The sequence below is a fragment of the Tetrao urogallus genome (genome assembly GCF_951394365.1).
Source record: "Tetrao urogallus genome assembly, chromosome: 8".
Classification (NCBI taxonomy): domain Eukaryota; kingdom Metazoa; phylum Chordata; class Aves; order Galliformes; family Phasianidae; genus Tetrao; species Tetrao urogallus.
This window is the reverse complement of record NC_136821.1, coordinates 1,093,930-1,112,643: the sequence shown is the minus strand read 5'-3', so window position 1 is coordinate 1,112,643 and position 18,714 is coordinate 1,093,930. Positions and strand designations below refer to the sequence as shown.

Sequence of the window (18,714 nt, the reverse complement as noted above, 5' to 3'; positions counted from 1 at the left end):
TGCACAGAAAAGTGGGGATATGTATACTTACAGCATATGAACATTAACAGATTTCTGATGTGGGCTCATCTCACCCCTTTCCAACAAGACGATGTGCTTCAGAGTGTGACCTCAGCAGAGCACCCCTGGCTCAGTATTTAAAAGTGCCTTTCCTCTTGAGAAAAGCCCATCTGAGTGTTAACTGTGTCTGATGTGTTGAAAGCAGCACTTGGAAAGCCTCAGTTTGATTGCAGAGATTTATCACAAGATGAATAAATGCAACAGGTGGTGGCTGGTACTTCACCATGCCTGTGGAGCCTGGATTTTCATCCAAACGAGTGGCTGCTGAGCGGTGAATAAGAAGTGAGAGAAATGCAGAGCCCACTGATCCTTGCAGCCTGCACTTTCCCATATCTGTCTTACTGCTCAGATTGGGACCTGGCAGCTCCTCTACTGTCTTTGCACGCTATTTCATTTTTCATGGTTGCTCTAATTGACTTATCTGAACCTCAGCTTCCCAATACTTGCCTCTGTTCCCATGACAGCTGCATGCAATTCATAGATTTTGCAAGTTTTTACAGAGTATTGCCTTTACTTAACCTAACGTTGCCTTGTGCTGGGGCCAGCAGCACCATCAAGGCTTTGAACAGTGGGTTGGGAATGCTTTGAGACGCTTTGAGTGAGTCAGGGCCTTACAATTTAACACAACTAGTGGCAGTCCTGCCATCATCCTCCATTTCGTCCTCTTATGGTCTCTACATTTTCCTCCGCCTCCTTTCTGTCTCCAAGGGGTGAATGCATTGCTGAAGGCATTCTGTTAAAGAATCCCTCTGAAGCTTATACCTAGTTTGATAGAATTTTGTTGGCGGATGGCTGCCGTGTCTTCATTTATTTCCTAATTTTATTAAGAGATCTGCAAGTTGTGTAATTCTTGCACACATCAGCCTTTAACATGGATAATCCTTGGTGCCAGCAGTTAAGATAGACGCTCAGGGGAGCGATTCATTTAAGGAATTACGGAATCATTGAGGTTGAAAAAGATCTCTAGGATCCCCAAGTCCAACCCCAACCCATCCCACCATGTCCCTCAGAGCCACATTTCTACACATTTCTTGAACACCACGTAGCAGTGCATGGGGTTGCTGGAGCTGAAGCGCATGACGCAGCACTTGGTCTTGTTGCACTTCATGTGGCTGGCCTCAGCGCAGTGATCACCCTGTCCAGATCCCGCTGTAGGGCCTTCTGACCCCTAGACAGATCAACACTTCTTCCCAACATGGTGTAAAAGAGGCTCAGGTTCTCCAGATGGGGGGGTCAGAGTGTCACTCATGCAATCCAAAGGTCTGTGGGACTACCTCTGAGCTCGGCGCTCACACTTGCGTTATGTTGCAGTCTTTGTTCTGTCTCCGCTGTGTTGTTCCCAAGAGGTAAGGCTGAGTGGCTGATGGCTTTCGGTGCATAAAATGTGTTTTCCTAAACATGGTGTTCCTTTTCTTATGTACTATGGACTTCCACAATTGGAGAACCTTGCATGAAATGCTTATGAAATCCATGATACCACGTGGTTGTTGGGAGAAGAAAGTTGTGTTCCTTCCAACCCCTGCTGTGTGCAGGTCGCCAACCAGCAGCCCAGGCTGCCCAGAGCCACATCCAGCCTGGCCTTGAATGCCTGCAGGGATGGGGCATCCACAGCCTCCTTGGGCAGCCTGTGCCAGTGCCTCACCACCCTGTGTGTGAAAAACTTCCTCCTCATATCCAACCTAAACCTCCCCTGTCTCACTTCAAGACCAGAAATGTTGTCTGTTGCTGCGTTTTGCCAACACCTTGTCACTGCAGGCACTTTTCTCTTGGCAGGTGTTTTCCTACACGGCAGACAAGGAGATCCGCACGGATGATCTGTGCCTGGACGTGTCGCGGCTGAACGGCCCTGTGACCATGCTCAAGTGCCACCACATGCGAGGGAACCAGCTCTGGGAGTACGATGCTGAGGTACTGGGTTCCCCTGTGTGCTCTTGGGACAGCGTGTTGCTGACCATCCCTGTATACAGCAAGTCAGCCACTTGCTGGGCTCAGTGAGCTGGCTGTCTTGGATATCTTTAGAAAACTGAAGAAGCATTCTGCTTGATTTATATAAATGAAATGGAAAACAATACGTATTTGTCTAAGTTAGAGTTTTACTACTTTGTTTCTGCTGGTTCTCGAAGCTTTTAGACTGGATTTGAACTGTTTAGTTATTTTCCATGTGCCAGTCACCTGTTTATTTAGCTGCTGGGATGGGACGTGGCTTTCCCTGGGTTGTGAAAGGAAGAGCAGTTTGTACAGATGCGGTGACTTAGAGATAAGTTGCAGCATTAATACAGAATGCACGTAAGAATCTCAGTATTTTAGGGCTGAATTAGTACCTCTCTTTAAATGCAGCAGGGAACAGCAGGTTGAAAGCGTTAGTTCTGAGCTTTTGCTTTGAAACATGGATATCAGTTTTGCACAGTGAAGTCCACACGAAGGTATTGGCATTTTTTTCTACCAGCCTCTGATAAAAACCATGCAACCCTGCCATTCCACAGCACTGATCTGCCAAGAAGGCAAAAAAAAAGCAGTTAGCTCCAGTGTGTTTGCCAGGTTTTGATTCATTTTTGAGTTTCCCGTCTGAATTGAAACCAGTGTGCTCTGTAGCAAAGATGATTTTCTTCTTACACAGAACGTGTTTGGGTGGTGTTAAGTGCTCATGCCAGCAGTTAATGTTGGGGGTTTAAGACCTTTCATCTCCCCACATTTTATTCCATAAGCAGATTGTAGCACTGGTCAGTAGGTGCACAGAGCTCAAGACAAGGCTTCTCACCAAACGCTTTTTCCCTGCTGCCAGCACAGAGAGCGATCTTTCCTGATAAAAAATCAGAACACTGGTTGCTTTTCTTTGGATATTTCAAGCACAAGCTGCAGCAAATGAATCCCACGTGGAGTTCTGACACTGAGTGCCTGATGGTTGCAGTTGCACGGTTACGCTGTTCTAGGCTTAAAAATGCCACCTTAGCTTTGGCCTATTTCCATGGCAGCAAAGCTGGGAAAGTGCTGCAGAGCTTGGAAGGTACTGCCTTATAACAGCACAGTCATTTGTAACCCTCTCCAGCATCACAGAGCAGCTGCTGCTTTCAGCATTCTGTCTGAATAGGTTCCATTTCTTCCAACCCATTACTTTTCCCTTTACTTTTAGCATTACAGACAAGCTATCTTCTTACGTTCAGCATAATAGATCCCCAGCAGATTGTAGCTGTGTAAAAACGCCGTCAGCCATTAGATGGAGCTCATAAAAAAGAAATACTCTGCCTTTTGTGCTCAGACCTTACATAAGGGATCTCGGAGACGGCTGCTTTGCTGACTGCTCTGTGCACAGAACAGTCCATTGCATCACACACCTTTTTATTCACAGGAGTTATTTGTTTGAGAAAACACTTTTACTCTGCAAACATTCAGACTCAGCTTGTGAACTTTTCTTATGAAACGGTGTTGGTGTTCATTATTTAGGTTCATCTGTGGATAAATCTCAGGTGTTCCTGGCATTAAAATTCCCGTAGATGTGCCTGGCATTCATATTCTTTTCAAAAATGAGCAGGGAAATGGGATAGGAGAAGTAAATCTCAGCCATTCCATACGTATTTGTGAAGGTATCGGATGGAATCAGCTTGAAGGAGAGTATTTAAAATGCCCCTCCTCTCATTTTCCCAAGCCAGAAAGTGTCCACATTTGTGCAAAATGCTTTTGAAACATAAATCACTAATACATGTTAATGTGAACTAGGGATGTAGTTACTTTCTGAAGCAAAGATGCTGCTGTTAGAGGAGTGGGGCACTTGCCTTGCTCTCGGTGCCATGCTGTCTCTATGGCTCACAGCATGGCTGTGCACCTCCTCCTGCAGGTTCCTCCTGCAAATAAAACACGTCTTGTTTAATGTCTGCAAAGAAATGAAAGTCCGTGTTGAAACAAACTTGCTTTCAATCAAGATGTGGGTGGGTTTTTTTTTAATTTTCAGGTTGATTTTCCATGGTTCTGCTGTTTCCAGTGGCTGGAGCACAGCACGTGCTGCCTGCAGCTCTGGGCTGCCTTGTTGGGCAGCACTGCTGGACCTGCATTCTGCCACTGCTTCCTGCCTGCTGGTTTTCCATGAGCTTAATCCATCAGAAAGTAGTGTGCACCAGGAATTGGTGGATGGAATGGGGCTTTGTGGGAACGCGTGGTGAAGAAACCCGGTGTGGGAGCCCTATGAGACAGCTCTAGCAGCCCAGGCAGCTCTTTCTGTTTCCAATGCAGACTGCCCCTGGGCAGTTCAAGCCACAGCAGTTTGCAGCATTTGTAAACCGAGGGGTTTTTTTTGTGTGTGAATGCATTTACATCTTGGCAGGAAATTCATTTTGTTCGATTTTTTTTCCTTCTAATCCATTGCCTTCTGTTATTGATTGGTAATGCTTTCATTTCCTACTCCTTAACAGCCCATTAGGATTCCTGGCCCATTTTCAAGCTGCCTATTTCACTGCAAGGGAGCTGTATAAATCAGCTCTGTCAACGGCATGTGCCAAGGTGGACTTTCTCAGCTTTTGATGGCTTCCCATCAGCACGCATTGTGTAATGGTTTTACAATGCTTGCCTTGGGAAGGGATGGGCTGGTGGATCCCATTGTGTCTCCCCACAACACCCAAGCAAGTTTTAGGCTGTGTAGGATGGTGAAATCTTATGATGTACAGTAAATGCAAATGGTCTCAAGGAAGAAAAAATACTAGTCGTGTTTGAGAGAAAAAGGCTTCATTTCTTCATGCGTGAATAACGATGTCAGGATTTGATCGTGCATAATTACTCTTAAATTTGTCACTAAATATGACATCTGCACAATGCGGTGGAATTTACACTCCCTGGAAGATGAAGGTCTTCACAAAAAATGTGCCTTGAGTCACTGACTCTCGTTTCCTTCTTTTCTTTTTCCTCCTGTCAGTATGTTGGTAAATGGGAGTATAGCTTTGAGGTAAGTTTGGAAACAGCTGCAGCTCCTGTGCCAAACCCTAGAATAGTGCATCTCCTCCTCCCCCAGCAGCACAGTCCTCTCCTTGCGGGTCTCCCCAGAGCTTCATCTGTTCAGATAGCAACTCACTGGTGTCAGGCTGCCAGTGCTGTACCTGCAATACAGGTGTTCATCAAGACACACTGGGAACTCAGAAATATTTACAGCTTGGCATCTTTGGAGCTGATTTCATAGTATCATAGAATCCTAGAATGGCCTGGGTTGCAAAGGAGCACAGTGCTCACCCAGTTCCAACCCCCTGCTGTGTGCAGGTCACCAACCAGCAGCCCAGGCTGCCCAGAGCCACATCCAGCCTGGCCCTGAATGCCTGCAGGGATGGGGCATCCACAGCCTCCTTGGGCAGCCTGTGCCAGTGCCTCACCACCCTGTGTGTGAAAAACTTCCTTCTAATATCCAACCTAAAGCTGCCCTGTTTCAGTTTAAAACCATTCTCCCTTGTCCTATCACTGTCCACCCTTGTAAACAGTTGCACCCCCTCCTGTTTATAGGCTCCCTTCAAGTATTGGAAGGCCACAATGAGGACCGGACCTCATTCCATGGGCATGCCTGTTTGTATGTGTGCTCTGTGCATGTGAGCTGGCCCTGTGAGTGGTCACAGTGCCATCTGACTCCAGGGTATCACAGTCAGTCCCCCCCCTCCCCTCTGTCAGCACTGCTTTTAGATTGACCTGCCTTGCTGCTGTGGGTGTCTAGTCAAAGGCTGTGGCTTTCTCCTTTGCTTCTCCTCCTGTTTGCTGGTTTTGTTTATTTTCACCATTTTTTTGTCATGCAGACCCACACATTTCTACACATAATCACCCAGTCATGCCTGACACTCAGCAGAATAGAGGATGGCACCCATGGTCCCACGGTGGAGGCTTGCAATGGTAGCCCCTTGCAAACTTGGATGCTAAGGAACTACACCAGGCTGGAAGTCTTTAGAAACATTTTTTACAGCCCCACTGATTATTTCCTTTAACAAGCTGTTGGAGGTTAGTATCTGAATATAAAGCATCTCATGCAAGTTCATCCAGACACAGCATCGAAAGTGAATGTAACGGCTATGGATTTAAGCTCCTTGCAGGAAAATGCTTTTCTTTTCTCTGCTTGTTTACCTCAAGAGAATTCCTTTCCTATCTCTTGGTATATATAATAGTATGCGTGTTTATTGTTAGTTGTTAATTACAGCAGACAATTATGAAGCATTAACCACTGAAGGAATCAAAAATATTGTGCTGACCACTGCCTTTCTTGCCCAGATGGTTTCACTGATGTGTATGTGTAGTGGAAGACAGTGGGACCACATAAGTTCAGTGGCACAAGCAGGGGTTGCTCTCATTTCTTATATTTTCATGCAGCAAACTGTTCCCTCCATGTCCAAGTGCACCACCCTGAAGTCGAGGTGAGCACTGCTCTCATTAGTGCAGACCCCCAGAGCTCTGATGAGCTGAGGGATTTCCCCTCAGAGCTATCATTTGCATACATTGCTAAGTGTGAAACAACATAGTTCTTGAGCATCTGAATGTGTGTGCAGCTCGCTCTGCACCCATCCATGTGTTCTCAGCTTTGAGTGAAATAGAAATTTTAGGCTGCCTTGTATGAGTATTGTATTGCCTAGTAATTAATTGTTTCCCAAGCAAATGAGGCCTTTTTTGTAATAGCATAAATAATGACAGAACACAGAAAAAAAATCTATGAGACGGTTGAAAATCCCAATAATATGTCAGTCTAGCACTAAATTATACATTGAAAAGAAGGGAACAGCTGATGAAGGCGACGGCAGCTTTTTTAGACTTCTTTGCATTTCTGGTTATAGCAGAAAATGATAGCTGGTTAATTGCTCAAGAAACAATGTGAGTGAAGAATCAGTGCTGCTTTGAGCTGTGCTGTTTAGTAAACAAGCTGCTTCTGTTCGCACTGCTAACTCTTTCCTCCAGTAATTAGAGAAGAATTCCTTATATTCATCACTGAATGCATGTCAGATGGCCCCCCAGTGATTTCTTGCAATATCTGTAGGATTTTCATTGAGAAGTGCGTAATAGTTTGTTTTAAACCAAGGAGCCAACCTCTAAGAATGAGCCAGTGAAATAACATTTGTAATAGAAATGAAGAGTGTTAGTATGTGATGTGTCAATCCAGGATGGACTGCAGTGTAAAATTACATGGTGCAGTAGCCCAGGTATCTGTCTGCATATAAAACCAAGCAGAATGTGTTGCAGTTGTTAATAAAATCTGTTCCCTTGGGTGTTCTGGCTAGGGCAGGGTTATAACCTGCATGGAGCTGCTGTACAGAGCTCAGTCCGCAGTGATACGTTCACCTTCCCTCAGTCTCTTTATGTATGTGTGCTGCCAGTGCTTTTGAGCAGATGATTTCAGGTAAAGGTGTTCAGCTTCCTTCTGTCCCCTTCTGACTCTCCCATTCCCCAGGAGTAGTGCAGTATAGTCAAATAATGAAAGGGACACAGAGAAGAAAAAATATATTGAAAAGAGAAAGATTATCACCTGTACGATGATGTTGTTCATTTATTACATAACAAATTGAAGTTTGCTTCTGAAACGTAGGTTATCCACTAGCAGTTATTTCTAAACTAACACCAAGTGACCTGAAATGCATATCTGTTTGGGTTGTTGGAGTCTGAATTCCTTAATCGTAGAATTGTTATAGAATCACAGAATGGCCTGGGTTGCAGAGGCCCACAGCGCTCACCCAGTTCCAACCCCCTGCTGTGTGCAGGTCGCCAACCAGCAGCCCAGGCTGCCCAGAGCCACATCCAGCCTGGCCTTGAATGCCTGCAGGGATGGGGCATCCACAGCCTCCTTGGGCAGCCTGTGCCAGTGCCTCACCACCCTGTGTGTGAAAAACTTCCTCCTCATATCCAACCTAAACCTGCCCTGTCTCAGTTTAAAACCATTCCCCCTTGTCCTATCACTGTCCACCTTCACAAACAGTTCCCCCCCCCCCCCCTTTCCCCCTCCTGTTTATCCGCTCCCTTCAATCATTGGAAGGCCATCATAAGGTCTCCCCGCAGCCTTCTCTTCTCTAAGCTAAACAAGCCCACTTCCCTCAACCTCTCTTTGTAGGAGAGGTGCTCCATCCCTCTGGACATCTTGGTGGTCCTCCTTAAAGCAGAGCACTGCTGCTTTGTGGTGATACTGACACATGCTCACTGTTGTGTTTGTGTTCCATCTGCTGTGCCCGGCTCAGCAGCAGGACCCCTCGGTCTGCAGGCAGTGCAGTTGGGGTGGCACAGAGCCGGGCCTCGGGTAGGGCTAAAACAACCCACAGAGCATTTCCAGCCATGATTGTCTTGTTGCTTCAGCTCTTCCACTTCTCTTTTGCAGAAGCTCACCCTGAGGCACGTCAACAGCAACCAGTGTCTGGACGGGCCGTCAGAGGAAGACAAGCTGGTCCCCAGCATGAAGGAGTGTGCGGGCGGCCGGTCCCAGCAGTGGCTGCTGCGCAACATGACGCTGGGGGCCTGACGGCCCGGCCCCGTGGCTCCTGCCGACATGCAGCCCTCGGGGCTGCTGGAAACCTCTCGCCCACAGGAGGCCCCGGCCCCGCTGGAAACCACAGCCCTGTCGGAGGCCTCGCGCCCGCAGGAGGCCCGCCGACCGACGGAGCCGTGCTGTGTTGTTCTCCAGCAGGGCTCCACGTGCCCCCTTCAAACCCGTGACTGCTCAAAAGAAGTGCATCGGAGCTTATAAATATCAAAACCCGCGCCGTTAGCAACGCGAATGTCCTCGGTGACTGTTTCAAGAGAAACCTTTGTGAAGTTTGGTGGGAGAGGTTGGGTGCAGTGTGTTGGCGTGTGTGTGGTACATCGTGCTGCAGAGCAGTGGCACGGCACGAAATGCCTTACGGAGCTGACGGCGCTGGGAACGACGGCCAGTGGTTCTGCAGCCTCCACGTGTTGGTACCTGGCTTTCCTGGCAGGGCAATGGGATGTTGGCAGTGGGGAAGACCTGCACTCGACGGGCCACTGAGGTGGTGTGCAGAGTTTCTGATGTCAAGAGACAGCGGCATAGCCACGTGTGTGTGTTTGAAACAGCAGCAGGATGGAGCGCATTCATAAACTGAGATTGAATGGAACAACAAAAGAGACGTTGGAACAATGCTAAGAAGGAGTGACACGCGTTGAAATCTGCAATAGGAAGACTGGGTCAGGGCTAGGGCCTGCAACCTCACACCTGGCAGACAAAGGGTTTTTGCTGCTTCCACTGAATTGATCCTCTGTGAGAAACAGAGGCCAGGTGTCAGGCTGGACCCAACCTGCAGCTGCTTTTGAGCATCACTGTGTCCCTGCATCCTATGTGAAACGCAGTCAGGAGCGTTCCTCCAGGGATCCCCTGTCACAGTGGGTAAAACCGTGGGTCGGGTCCAGCTCCAGTAGAGATGGCAGATGCTTATTTATATTTTTAATAATTTTGTGGCTTAATCATTTTGCTTTGTTAGCATGGTTATTAAAGAAGCACTGATGACACGTGGTCGTGTCGGAGGCATCCCAGGAGCTAATGTGTCAGCCTGTGGCTGGGTATGGGAAGGCGACCTGTCCGTTCAGTATCATTTCCATTGGCCATCACAGCAGAGATTCACATAATTATGGGTCAGTATTCTCATATGTAGATAGTAAAAATTCATAGCCCTTTATATTTTCTAGATACATATCATTACATGAAATGTAGAAGCCTGTTCAATTTGAGAAGTGTCCATCCTGACAACCCTGCTCAGAACGGTGTCAGGCACTTCCAGTCTCATTTTAAAATCCCCCCAGAATTATTCAGTATGGCTTAAAAGCCAGCAAAGCAGAAGCTGGCTGTAATCTTTCTTCACAGGAACAGCATACAAACCTCACAAACAAATGTAAACCAATCTTCATGCAGATTTTCTTTTTTTAAATTATTTCTTTGTCTCCTTTCCAAGGGCTGTTCGGGATGCAGAGCCACTCAGGCCGGTGGATGATACATCCAGATGCTTGGCTTTTGCTTGCTGTTGCAGAAGTAAAAGTTATGGGAGGTCCTACAGCATCTGTGAGCGTTAGGAGTGAGCACTCCTGGTGCCAACTGATGGCTGCCTCCAGTGTGACGATGTCACTGTGTGACAGGGCATCCTCAGTGCATGAGGTGGCACCCCTTAGAGGCTGTTTGCATTGGGAGGTTCTTCTGGCATCGTTGCTTGAAGGTGCAAGCAGTCTGCAGTGGGCTAGGCTTGAGGTGCAGTCTCAGAGTGACTGAGGCTGAGAAATTACGTTCTGACTTAGGAAAAAAGCACTGAATTTAGCCTCAGACACAGTGGGTGTTTCTGTTGGCTCGAATCCCAGACCTACCTCCTTGATGAGGGGTCAGATCCTGGATCTGCCTCCTTTGTGAGAATGTGCAAAACCCCTGAGTCCTTCCAGAAGAATTTCACATAAACCTCTCGTGTAGAATGAGGTGGTAGTGGTGAGGGGCAATTTAAATGCTGATACAACATCAAGGGTAACAAATTGTGATGTAGGAAATGAATGTAAGTTTCTGAGTGCATGGACCCCAGTCTTTCCTCCATCTCCTAAATTTCTGTGTTTCCTGGGCAAATAATTCGAAATCTCTCCTTTGGTTGTGTGCCCACAAAGGGCAGCACTCAGAGTCACAGACCACATCTGATAAGCATGGTTCTGTTTGGCTCTCCATTGACAAAATACCTCCAAAGGGTGTTGGGAGGACTGGCTTCTATTTGCACAGTGTGTTTAAAATAAAGAGAACTCTACAAATACTAAATATAATAATTATCTCATCGGAGAATTGCTTGTAGTCCTTGTGTTAAGAACTGCACTGATGAAGTGAGGGCCAGCCATCGTGCAAGGGGTCATCAGCACACTGCGAGCCCAAGGAGACAGGAGAAACCAGGCACAAGTGGGGCCTGAAGCAGTGAGGCGTTGTGATCTGTCCAGCTAGATGAGTTTCTCTGCACACATATTTCCCAGTCACTAGAAGGATTTATTTCTTTGAAGGGCGTTTTGAAGAAAAGCTGTGTGCTTTGCTGCAAAGCTGTGCGTTCTGACTTTGGGTCTGCGCCTTCTGGTTGTTTGTGCTGTGGGTGCTGGGCAGAGCCTCCAGGCTCCCTGGGTTCTGTGCTATCTCAAAGTCCTTGCATTCCCCGTGTGGAACAACCTGGGGATACAAAAGGAGTTGGTGAGCCCCAGTCTGTCCCAGCAGCAGGAGCTGTGCTGGGCTGGTGGTGCTGAGAGGGCACCAGCAACATCCATGGCTTTGTGTCAGCGCTGCTTCTGCAACTCTTGGTCACTTTCATCAAGAACCCCTGCTCCAACGGTTACCAGCCCTGTTTATTTCTCTTCTCCACATTCAGGCCAGCTTGGTAAGTGGGCACTGAGGAACATTTGGGGCACACAGTTCCTGGGGGGAGCATTGGGATTGTGGTGGGCTTTGGTGAAGTGGGGAGATGGCACAAGGCATGGCAGCCTGCAGCCTTGCTTAGCAGTGCTCCTGGATGAGGGCAAGGATTGACTTCAATTTACAAAGGTAGACTGTGGATAAAGAATTGCACATTTTAAATGTTGTAACAGTTATTAAATGGCATCCTGGTACTCTTTGCTGTACATTTAAATATTTATACATTTTTGTAGAATTAAAATATACTGGTTTAGTTTTCTTTTGGTGCTTCTGTCTGTTTCTGCTTAAGTGGTGCTGTGTGCTGAAAGGTTGGCTTTGCAGCACAACCCATCTGTTTGCCCAGCCCTTGTTCACGTGCACAGTTTACAATTGGCAGAGAGGTGGGAGGTGGGGTGGTTGCTGTCGTTGCCTTTGGCTTCTCCTTGGGTTGCAAAACCCAAAAGGACACCTCCTGGGGTAAGCATTCTTCAAATGCTCCGTCAAGCAGCTGTGCTTTGGGGAAAAATACCAATGGGAAAGGTACAGCTTTCCTATAAATCCGATTTCTCTCTGGAGTGGGGCACAGGAAGGCCAAAGGATGAGAAATGTGGCTGCTGATGATGCTGCAGCAGTGCCAGTGGTTGCAGAGGTGCGTGCAGCTAACACAGCAGTGATGCTGAACGCACGGTGCCAATAACGGTGTTTTAGGCTTATTTTGGCAGTTGGAGGATTTTCTTTCTTCCAGTCACATCTTGAATGGTGAGGTGGTCGGTTGTGCTGAGGGTGGAGGAGAGTCTGCTTTAAAAATAGAGGATTGTAAGCATCAGTGCCAAAGAATCCTTGGCAGGTGGGGAGGCAGGGGCAGGGTTATGGCATTGGCTCCATGGAAGGGGCTCCAGAGAAATCCAATCCCCAGTGCTAACACGGTTATGTCAGCTTTTACTCTAATTCCAGTTCTTGTCTAAATCAAATCTTCTTGGTATTAACCTTGTGAAAATGAAGTCATGGTGTTAAGAGTCAGGAGAGGTGATGTGGCCTTCATCTACAGTGCGTCATAGAGACTGACAAGGACACTTGTGCAAATAGAAAAAGCAGACAAATCTTTTCTCTCAAAGCATACCTGCTTCTGTGTTTTCTAAGCCTAAAACGACCCGGACAGTCTGTAGAGAAAAATGTATTTGTGTGTTTGCTTCTAATAAGCTGCAGTTTATATAAAACATCCATCGCACAGACGCCGTTAAAAAAACGCCCGTCAAGTCGCTACTCTGATTATTGAACTATTTCACAGAGATGCAATTAACTGTAGAGCTCGTGTTAATTATAGTATGTGAATCATTTAGATGAATCATAAAATAATCTATTTGTGAGTAATGAGTGCAGGCAGAGGTATGTTTCTTTTTGCATTTTGCAGAAGCGTTAATGGTTAGGATTGGTAATGGGGCTATAATTACAGCGAGGGAAACAACCAGCATCTCATTTTTCATTAGGAAAAGGAAAAGCAAAAAAAAAAAAAACAAACTATGTGTGTTTTTCTCTCTTCTTTTGAGGTACATTTAGGAGTTACATGGAGATAAAAAATTCCTGGGGGTCGAGCCCTTAAGCAAATCCCCATGAGTTAAATGCTGTGCATGTGGGGACATGCCAAGCCTGCACGAGCCGTCCCAGACCTGCCTGGTGTCACCCACCATCACTACTGATAAGGCTGTGCTCAATGGGATACGTGAGCAATGGGTTCAGCCTGCACAGCCAGCACAGCTCCTCTGCTCACAGCCCCAGCCATGTGAGAGGGGCAACTCCATTCGCTGTATGATACGCCCTCATTGTCTGCCAGGTGACATCTGCCACAGGGAAGGAGTCACGCCTGCAAGTGATTAAATTGGTGCTCCTTAATTCAACCCTCAGCAACGCAGCCGGGTTCTTCTTTCCTGCACGGCTCTGTCTGGGTGCTGCACTCACTGCAGGACAGGTTGGTGGCAGGGGCCACGTGCCAGGGGCTGCTCACTGCTCATCCCAATGGCTCGGCCCACCCATCCTCTGTCTGCACCTCCTTTGGTCAGGGAAACGGAGAGAAAATCAGTATCTGGCCCTGCATTATATAGGAGCTCAACCCTGTGATCTTCACGTGCCAGAGCAGGATGCTCAGAAATCACCAAGCTGCAACCCCGTATTTCATCCATCTCTGCACAAGTGATCTCTAGCCAAAGCTGTGAAGATAACCTCTTGTATGGTCTGCATGTGAGAACACTTTTTGCTTTATTTACCACTTTTCTAATTCTGAAATACCTTTTTACCACACAGGAATTAAAAAAAGAAGAAGAAACAGCCCTGCTGCTGGTCTATGCTGGCACTCCCTGGGGGCAGCTCTCTGGGACCTCACCAGGCAATTCTGGGGATGCAGGTGTTACTTTCCATTGCAATGAGAAGCTGAAGGAAAATTCCTTAAAGGAGAGTTTACTGAGTAAAATGAGCCAAATGGAAGCAATAGGCTGAAAAGGACGTGGTGGGTCAGAAGGTCTCCAAGGAACCCAAAAAACCCATTTGTAGAGAAGTGCTTCAGCCAGTGCTTTGTGCTGGCTGCGCGTACGTGAACAGCCAGACATGTTAGGAAAGAATGGGGAGAGAAGGGAGGAAACGTGCTAAGGAAGTGCTAAGATTGGTCAATGCTTTGTAGTATTTAACATTTTAAAATTTGTCAAATGGAATTATCTTCCAGCAGAGTGTATGGGAAGGCTGTGAGAACTGGGTTGGAAGAATATACTGTAAGGAGCTCCTGCATTTGCAAAGCAGATGAAGCCAGACCTTCATAGAGCTCAAATATGCTTCATAGTCTCTAATATACTAAATCCGTAGATACAGCTACATTCTGTGTAGCTGAATGTATGTACATACATTTATATATATATGAATGCTGCTGTTTTTCAGCATATCTTCATGGTTTTATTGCAGTTTGCTCCAGGCTTGCCTTAAGGGTTAGGCTGGGAATGAGGAAGAACTTCTCTGAAGAGCAGTTGGGCACTGGCACAGTTTCCCAGGGGGCTTGGTGGGGTTGGGTTGGGTTGGGGATCCTAAAGGTCTTCTCCAACCTGAATGGTTCTGTGATTCCATGGGCACATTTCCTGTGCTCGGGTGGCAATGAGGGATGGTTTTGGTGGGCATAAATTGGGCTGCTGGTGAGAAATCCCCTTCCTTGGGGTGCAAGGAGGTGCTCTTGGAGGGCTCATTATTCCCTCTTCTGGAACATTTTATTTTCTTAAGATCAACTGGCTTGTGTGCAAGCACTAGAAATAGCAGGGCTTGCTTTTAATCAAAACTGAGTAGTGAGGGATGGAAATGTATTGAGGTTCTGACATCCCAGGAACTGCAGTGGGAGCTGCGCGTTTCTGAAATACATCTGAGATGTGAGGAAAATGTATTTTAAATCACACGGTTTTGAAGCACAGCAAAGCTTTCTTTGGCATTTCCTAGGTGCAAAGGCAGAAAGAAAGGAAGGATTTATGTTCCATACATCCAAAACTACCAGTTTTGAAAGCCCTGAGGTTAGGAGTAAGGAACCAGTGAACAAAGCACGTATTGTCTGTCCCAATTTTGCACTACAAGGGAAAGAGAAGCCTTGCCATGTGAGCCCTTCCTTCAGTGCTGATGGTCATTAATGACAAAGTCAGGAAGGAAACGCATGGAGGCAGCTGAAGTATATGCAACCTTACCAACAGACCGTGCAGGGTAAGGCCTCACCCGCCTCCTCCTTGCCCGTTTCCAGTTGCCCACTTCTACTTTTGCCAGCACATCAGGCAGAAATTCTGCCCTGTGCCAATATTTCACATCAGACTCATCCCCTCACCTGGTCTGCTCGGGCATCCCTCATTCCTGCCCCTCCACAACAGCTTGGGGCCATTTCTTGGATCAGCCCAGCAAAGACAACTTAGATATCGATGTAAATGCTGCAGGTGTTTCGCTTTGCTGTGAGCGAATGAGAGAGCAGTGGTTTATGAATTCTGCATGCAGACATCCCTGGGGATGGCTTCCATTGCCAGTGATTCCATTTTGCATCCTGGTGCTCCATGCTAACACCTGCCTCAGTAACACATCTCCCTTGGTCTTGCAGGTGAGCTCATTTCAATAGCGTCCTTCTGAGCATCTCTCTGGAAAAGCTCTGCCTCAGCATACCCAGCTCTATTCTTACATTTTGCCTGGAGATGGGGTAAATGAACTTTTGTTTTATTCCCCACAGTGTTTGCACTGCTGCCCACATCCCAGCAGAGTGTTGCACAGTGAGCTCCTCAGGGTCGAGAGGGTCGCAAAGCTCCTGGCACCCAAAGCCAGCAGGAAGCCCTCCACAAAGACACACTTTTCTCTATTTATTCCTTTTTTCTTCCTTCCTTTCAGCTCTTCCAAGAAGCCCGGCCACATCCAGCATCACTCGCTGCTCTCCCAGGTGCCAGGAGCAGATCCAACTTTCGTCTCTGCTCCGTTATTTAAGATGTGATGGGAAAGGACTCGTTTGCAGACCTGTCTGTGCTGACATTTCAAGCAGAGATAATTGGGTGTATTTTTAGCTGCCCACGTTCCGGAGCACTAAGTGCACATTTTTGTGAGGTGTGAGTTTATTTAGGGAAGAATTCATGGCTTGAGACTTCAAATAAGAAGCTCATAAAAGCCTACAAATGACCCCAGGTCGGCTCTCTGGCACTGTAGCTTTGAAAATACATTTCTAAGGAAAGCAGGAGTGCTGGAAGAGCAGACACTTCTTTCTGGTTTTGTAGCTCCTGTGAATCTTTTTCTTCCATGAAATGTCAGCACTGCGCTGTGCAGACTTCAGGCTTGGTGCTGCCCCTGGGAGGACATGGCAGGAGCTGAGTGCCTGCGGTTGGCAAACAGAAAATGAGCTGCTGGTGCAGCACTGGTGCATACTGAGCAGGTAGAGAACACAGATCCATACAGATCAAGCCAAAAGTTCACCTTTTCATGACCCCATGTGCTTTGTCGGCTGTGCTGCAGGCTGGAGGGCTTTTCCAGCCTTAATGACTGTGATTCTATGGCACAGGTGAGGACACTGCTCTGGCCGGTGGTGAATTGGGAGCAGATCCCAGAGCTGCACCACCTACGCTGGGTGCTGGGCCCAGCCCTGGCTGTGGGATGGGATGGGTGCTGTGCCCACAGCTGGGTGCTGTGCTGGCTCCAGGTAGGGCTGGGCCCCCCCCACTCCCTGTGCAATGCTCCCCAGCCCTGCTGCGGTGATTTATGGCTGTGATTTACGCTCGTTTTATTGGAAAATGTGAGTTTGCTAATAGCACCGATGGGAAATGTAAAGATCATTTGAATGCCTGTCTTCAGCTAACAACCATTTATTGTCTGTAGAAAAGGATGTTTGCTGCATTTCTGCTGTAACTGTTTATCTGAAATGAAGATTGATTTCGTTTTCTGAGCACACCGCTGGACTTCTGTAATTGGCTGCCTCTACCATGCTTAGCTTGTGTGCACTGTGGGTCAGTGCTGTGCCCTTTGCATTACTGAACTGCATTTCACAGAATTACAGAATGGCCTGGGTTACAAAGGCCCACAGTGCTCATCCAGTTGCAACCCCCTGCTGTGTGCAGGTCACCAACCAGCAGCCCAGGCTGCCCAGAGCCACATCCAGCCTGGCCTTGAATGCCTGCAGGGATGGGGCATCCACAGCCTCCTTGGGCAGCCTGTGCCAGTGCCTCACCACCCTGTGTGTGAAAAACTTCCTCCTCATATCCAACCTAAACCTCCCCTGTCTCAGTTTAAAACCATTCCCCTTGTCCTATCACTATTCAAATCCATCTGGTCCTGAAAGCAAACAAGCAACAAATGCAGACAGAATCAGAAATGGAGCCGTGCTGCCTGCTGGTTCCACGCAGCTCAGGGCTGATGTGCCACATCTGTGACGTGCTGGTACAGCTCCTCACTTCCATTCACAACACTTTAAGCCACGGGAGAGCAAAGGGACAAAAGGTTGGGGCAGAAATGTAAATGATAGGGCACATAGTCGGGAGAGATTTTCAAGAAGGGAAGCGGTAGAGCTGGTTTGAACTTTGGGATGTCTCTCTCAGCTTTGCGCTTCCTTAGCTGCCTTTATCCCCTGATTTGAGCTTGTATTTGCTTATGAACCAATCTGATGATTCACGGTGGAATTTTCTGTTCTGCAACCTAAGAACATTTAGGAACTCGATTTGAATTTGAATTGGAAACCCCCACATGGGTTTCCTGAGTGGCTTTGCATCCCAATGAGTGTTTGCTTCTGCTGCCAGCATCACTGTTTGTATCAGCAGCACACCTAATTGCTGAGAAATAATCCGTTTGTGGTTTGGATGGGAAAAGGGTTCTGGGCTTTTCCTAATGGCATCACTGCTGGGATCTGGGCTCGGTTGGGAAGCTGGGTATGGCACCGTGTGGTGCAGAGGGAATGAGAGCTCGAGGCAGTTCCATGGTGCCTTGACCTTCTCCTACAGTTGCAGCGGCACTGTGGAGCTCCTGGCGGCACCGAGCAGGGCCGTGGATCCTAGGGCAGCCTGCTCGTCTCCAGCAGCACTCCTATGCTGAAGGACATTGCTGAGCATCTGTCATTCTCTTCCCCACTCACATTGTTCCCTTACCTCATCGCATGCGACAGGAGACAGATGTTCTCAGTCTGCGAGTCTCTCCAGGAGCAAGAAGAACTGGGGGAATTGAAATGCAGCAATTAGGAGAAAATAAGTCCCTTTGCACTGACGTGGCTCCTGCAGCCGCAGCGTTGGGGTTAATGATGTAACCAGCGATAGGACGGGAGGTGACCGCCTCACCTTGTGCCGGGGAGGGTAGGGCAGGGTTTAGGAGGCAGTTATCCAACGAGCAGTCAGACGCTGGGAAGGGGAAGGGAAGGGGAAGTGAAGGGGAAATGAAGTTTGCGTAAGCTGTCGTAAAGCTCTAATGAAATCCCCGAAATGTCCCCCGCACCCAGACGTGATTGGAAATGTGACTGGAAGTTCTATTTTTGCTCCCTGTTTGAAAACGTGCGATGTGTGGTGGTGCGATGTTCCTTCTGACGCGTCCCCCCCGCAGTGCGCTCCGGGTACCGCCTCTGCCCCCGGGCTCGGGCACGGAGAGAAGGTCAGCGCGGCCACCGCACATCGGGGCTCTCCCGGCCGCATCGCTCAGCGTGCCTTATTGCCGGCAGGTCGAGCGCACAGCGGCTGCGAGCTCTCCATCCCTCCCGCCAGCTTTGCACCTTTCGGTGCCCTGCGCGTCCCGGAGCGCAACCCGGGGCTCCGCGGGGCACTGCGGAGGAGGAGGCGGGGAGGATGCTCTGATGGGCGGTGCTG

The 18,714-nt window shown here is 48.0% G+C and overlaps 1 protein-coding gene across 3 annotated transcripts in view; it reads left to right on the top strand.

Moving 5' to 3' along the window:
* GALNT13 (polypeptide N-acetylgalactosaminyltransferase 13) overlaps window positions 1–8,509 on the top strand; it is a gene marked incomplete at both ends in the record, with an annotated part of 68,904 nt that extends 60,395 nt beyond the window's left edge. Inside the window, 2 exons of one of the 3 annotated variants that reach the window (XM_079538818.1) lie at window positions 1,834–1,968; window positions 8,369–8,509. In XM_079538818.1, coding sequence (XP_079394944.1) covers window positions 1,834–1,968; window positions 8,369–8,509 — 276 coding nt within the window. Of the gene's footprint in view, window positions 1–1,833; window positions 1,969–5,819; window positions 6,006–8,368 lie in introns of those variants that run through there. The other 2 variants (XM_079538817.1, XM_079538816.1) reach the window with 2 other exon arrangements.
* Between the last annotated feature and the right edge of the window lie 10,205 nt (window positions 8,510–18,714).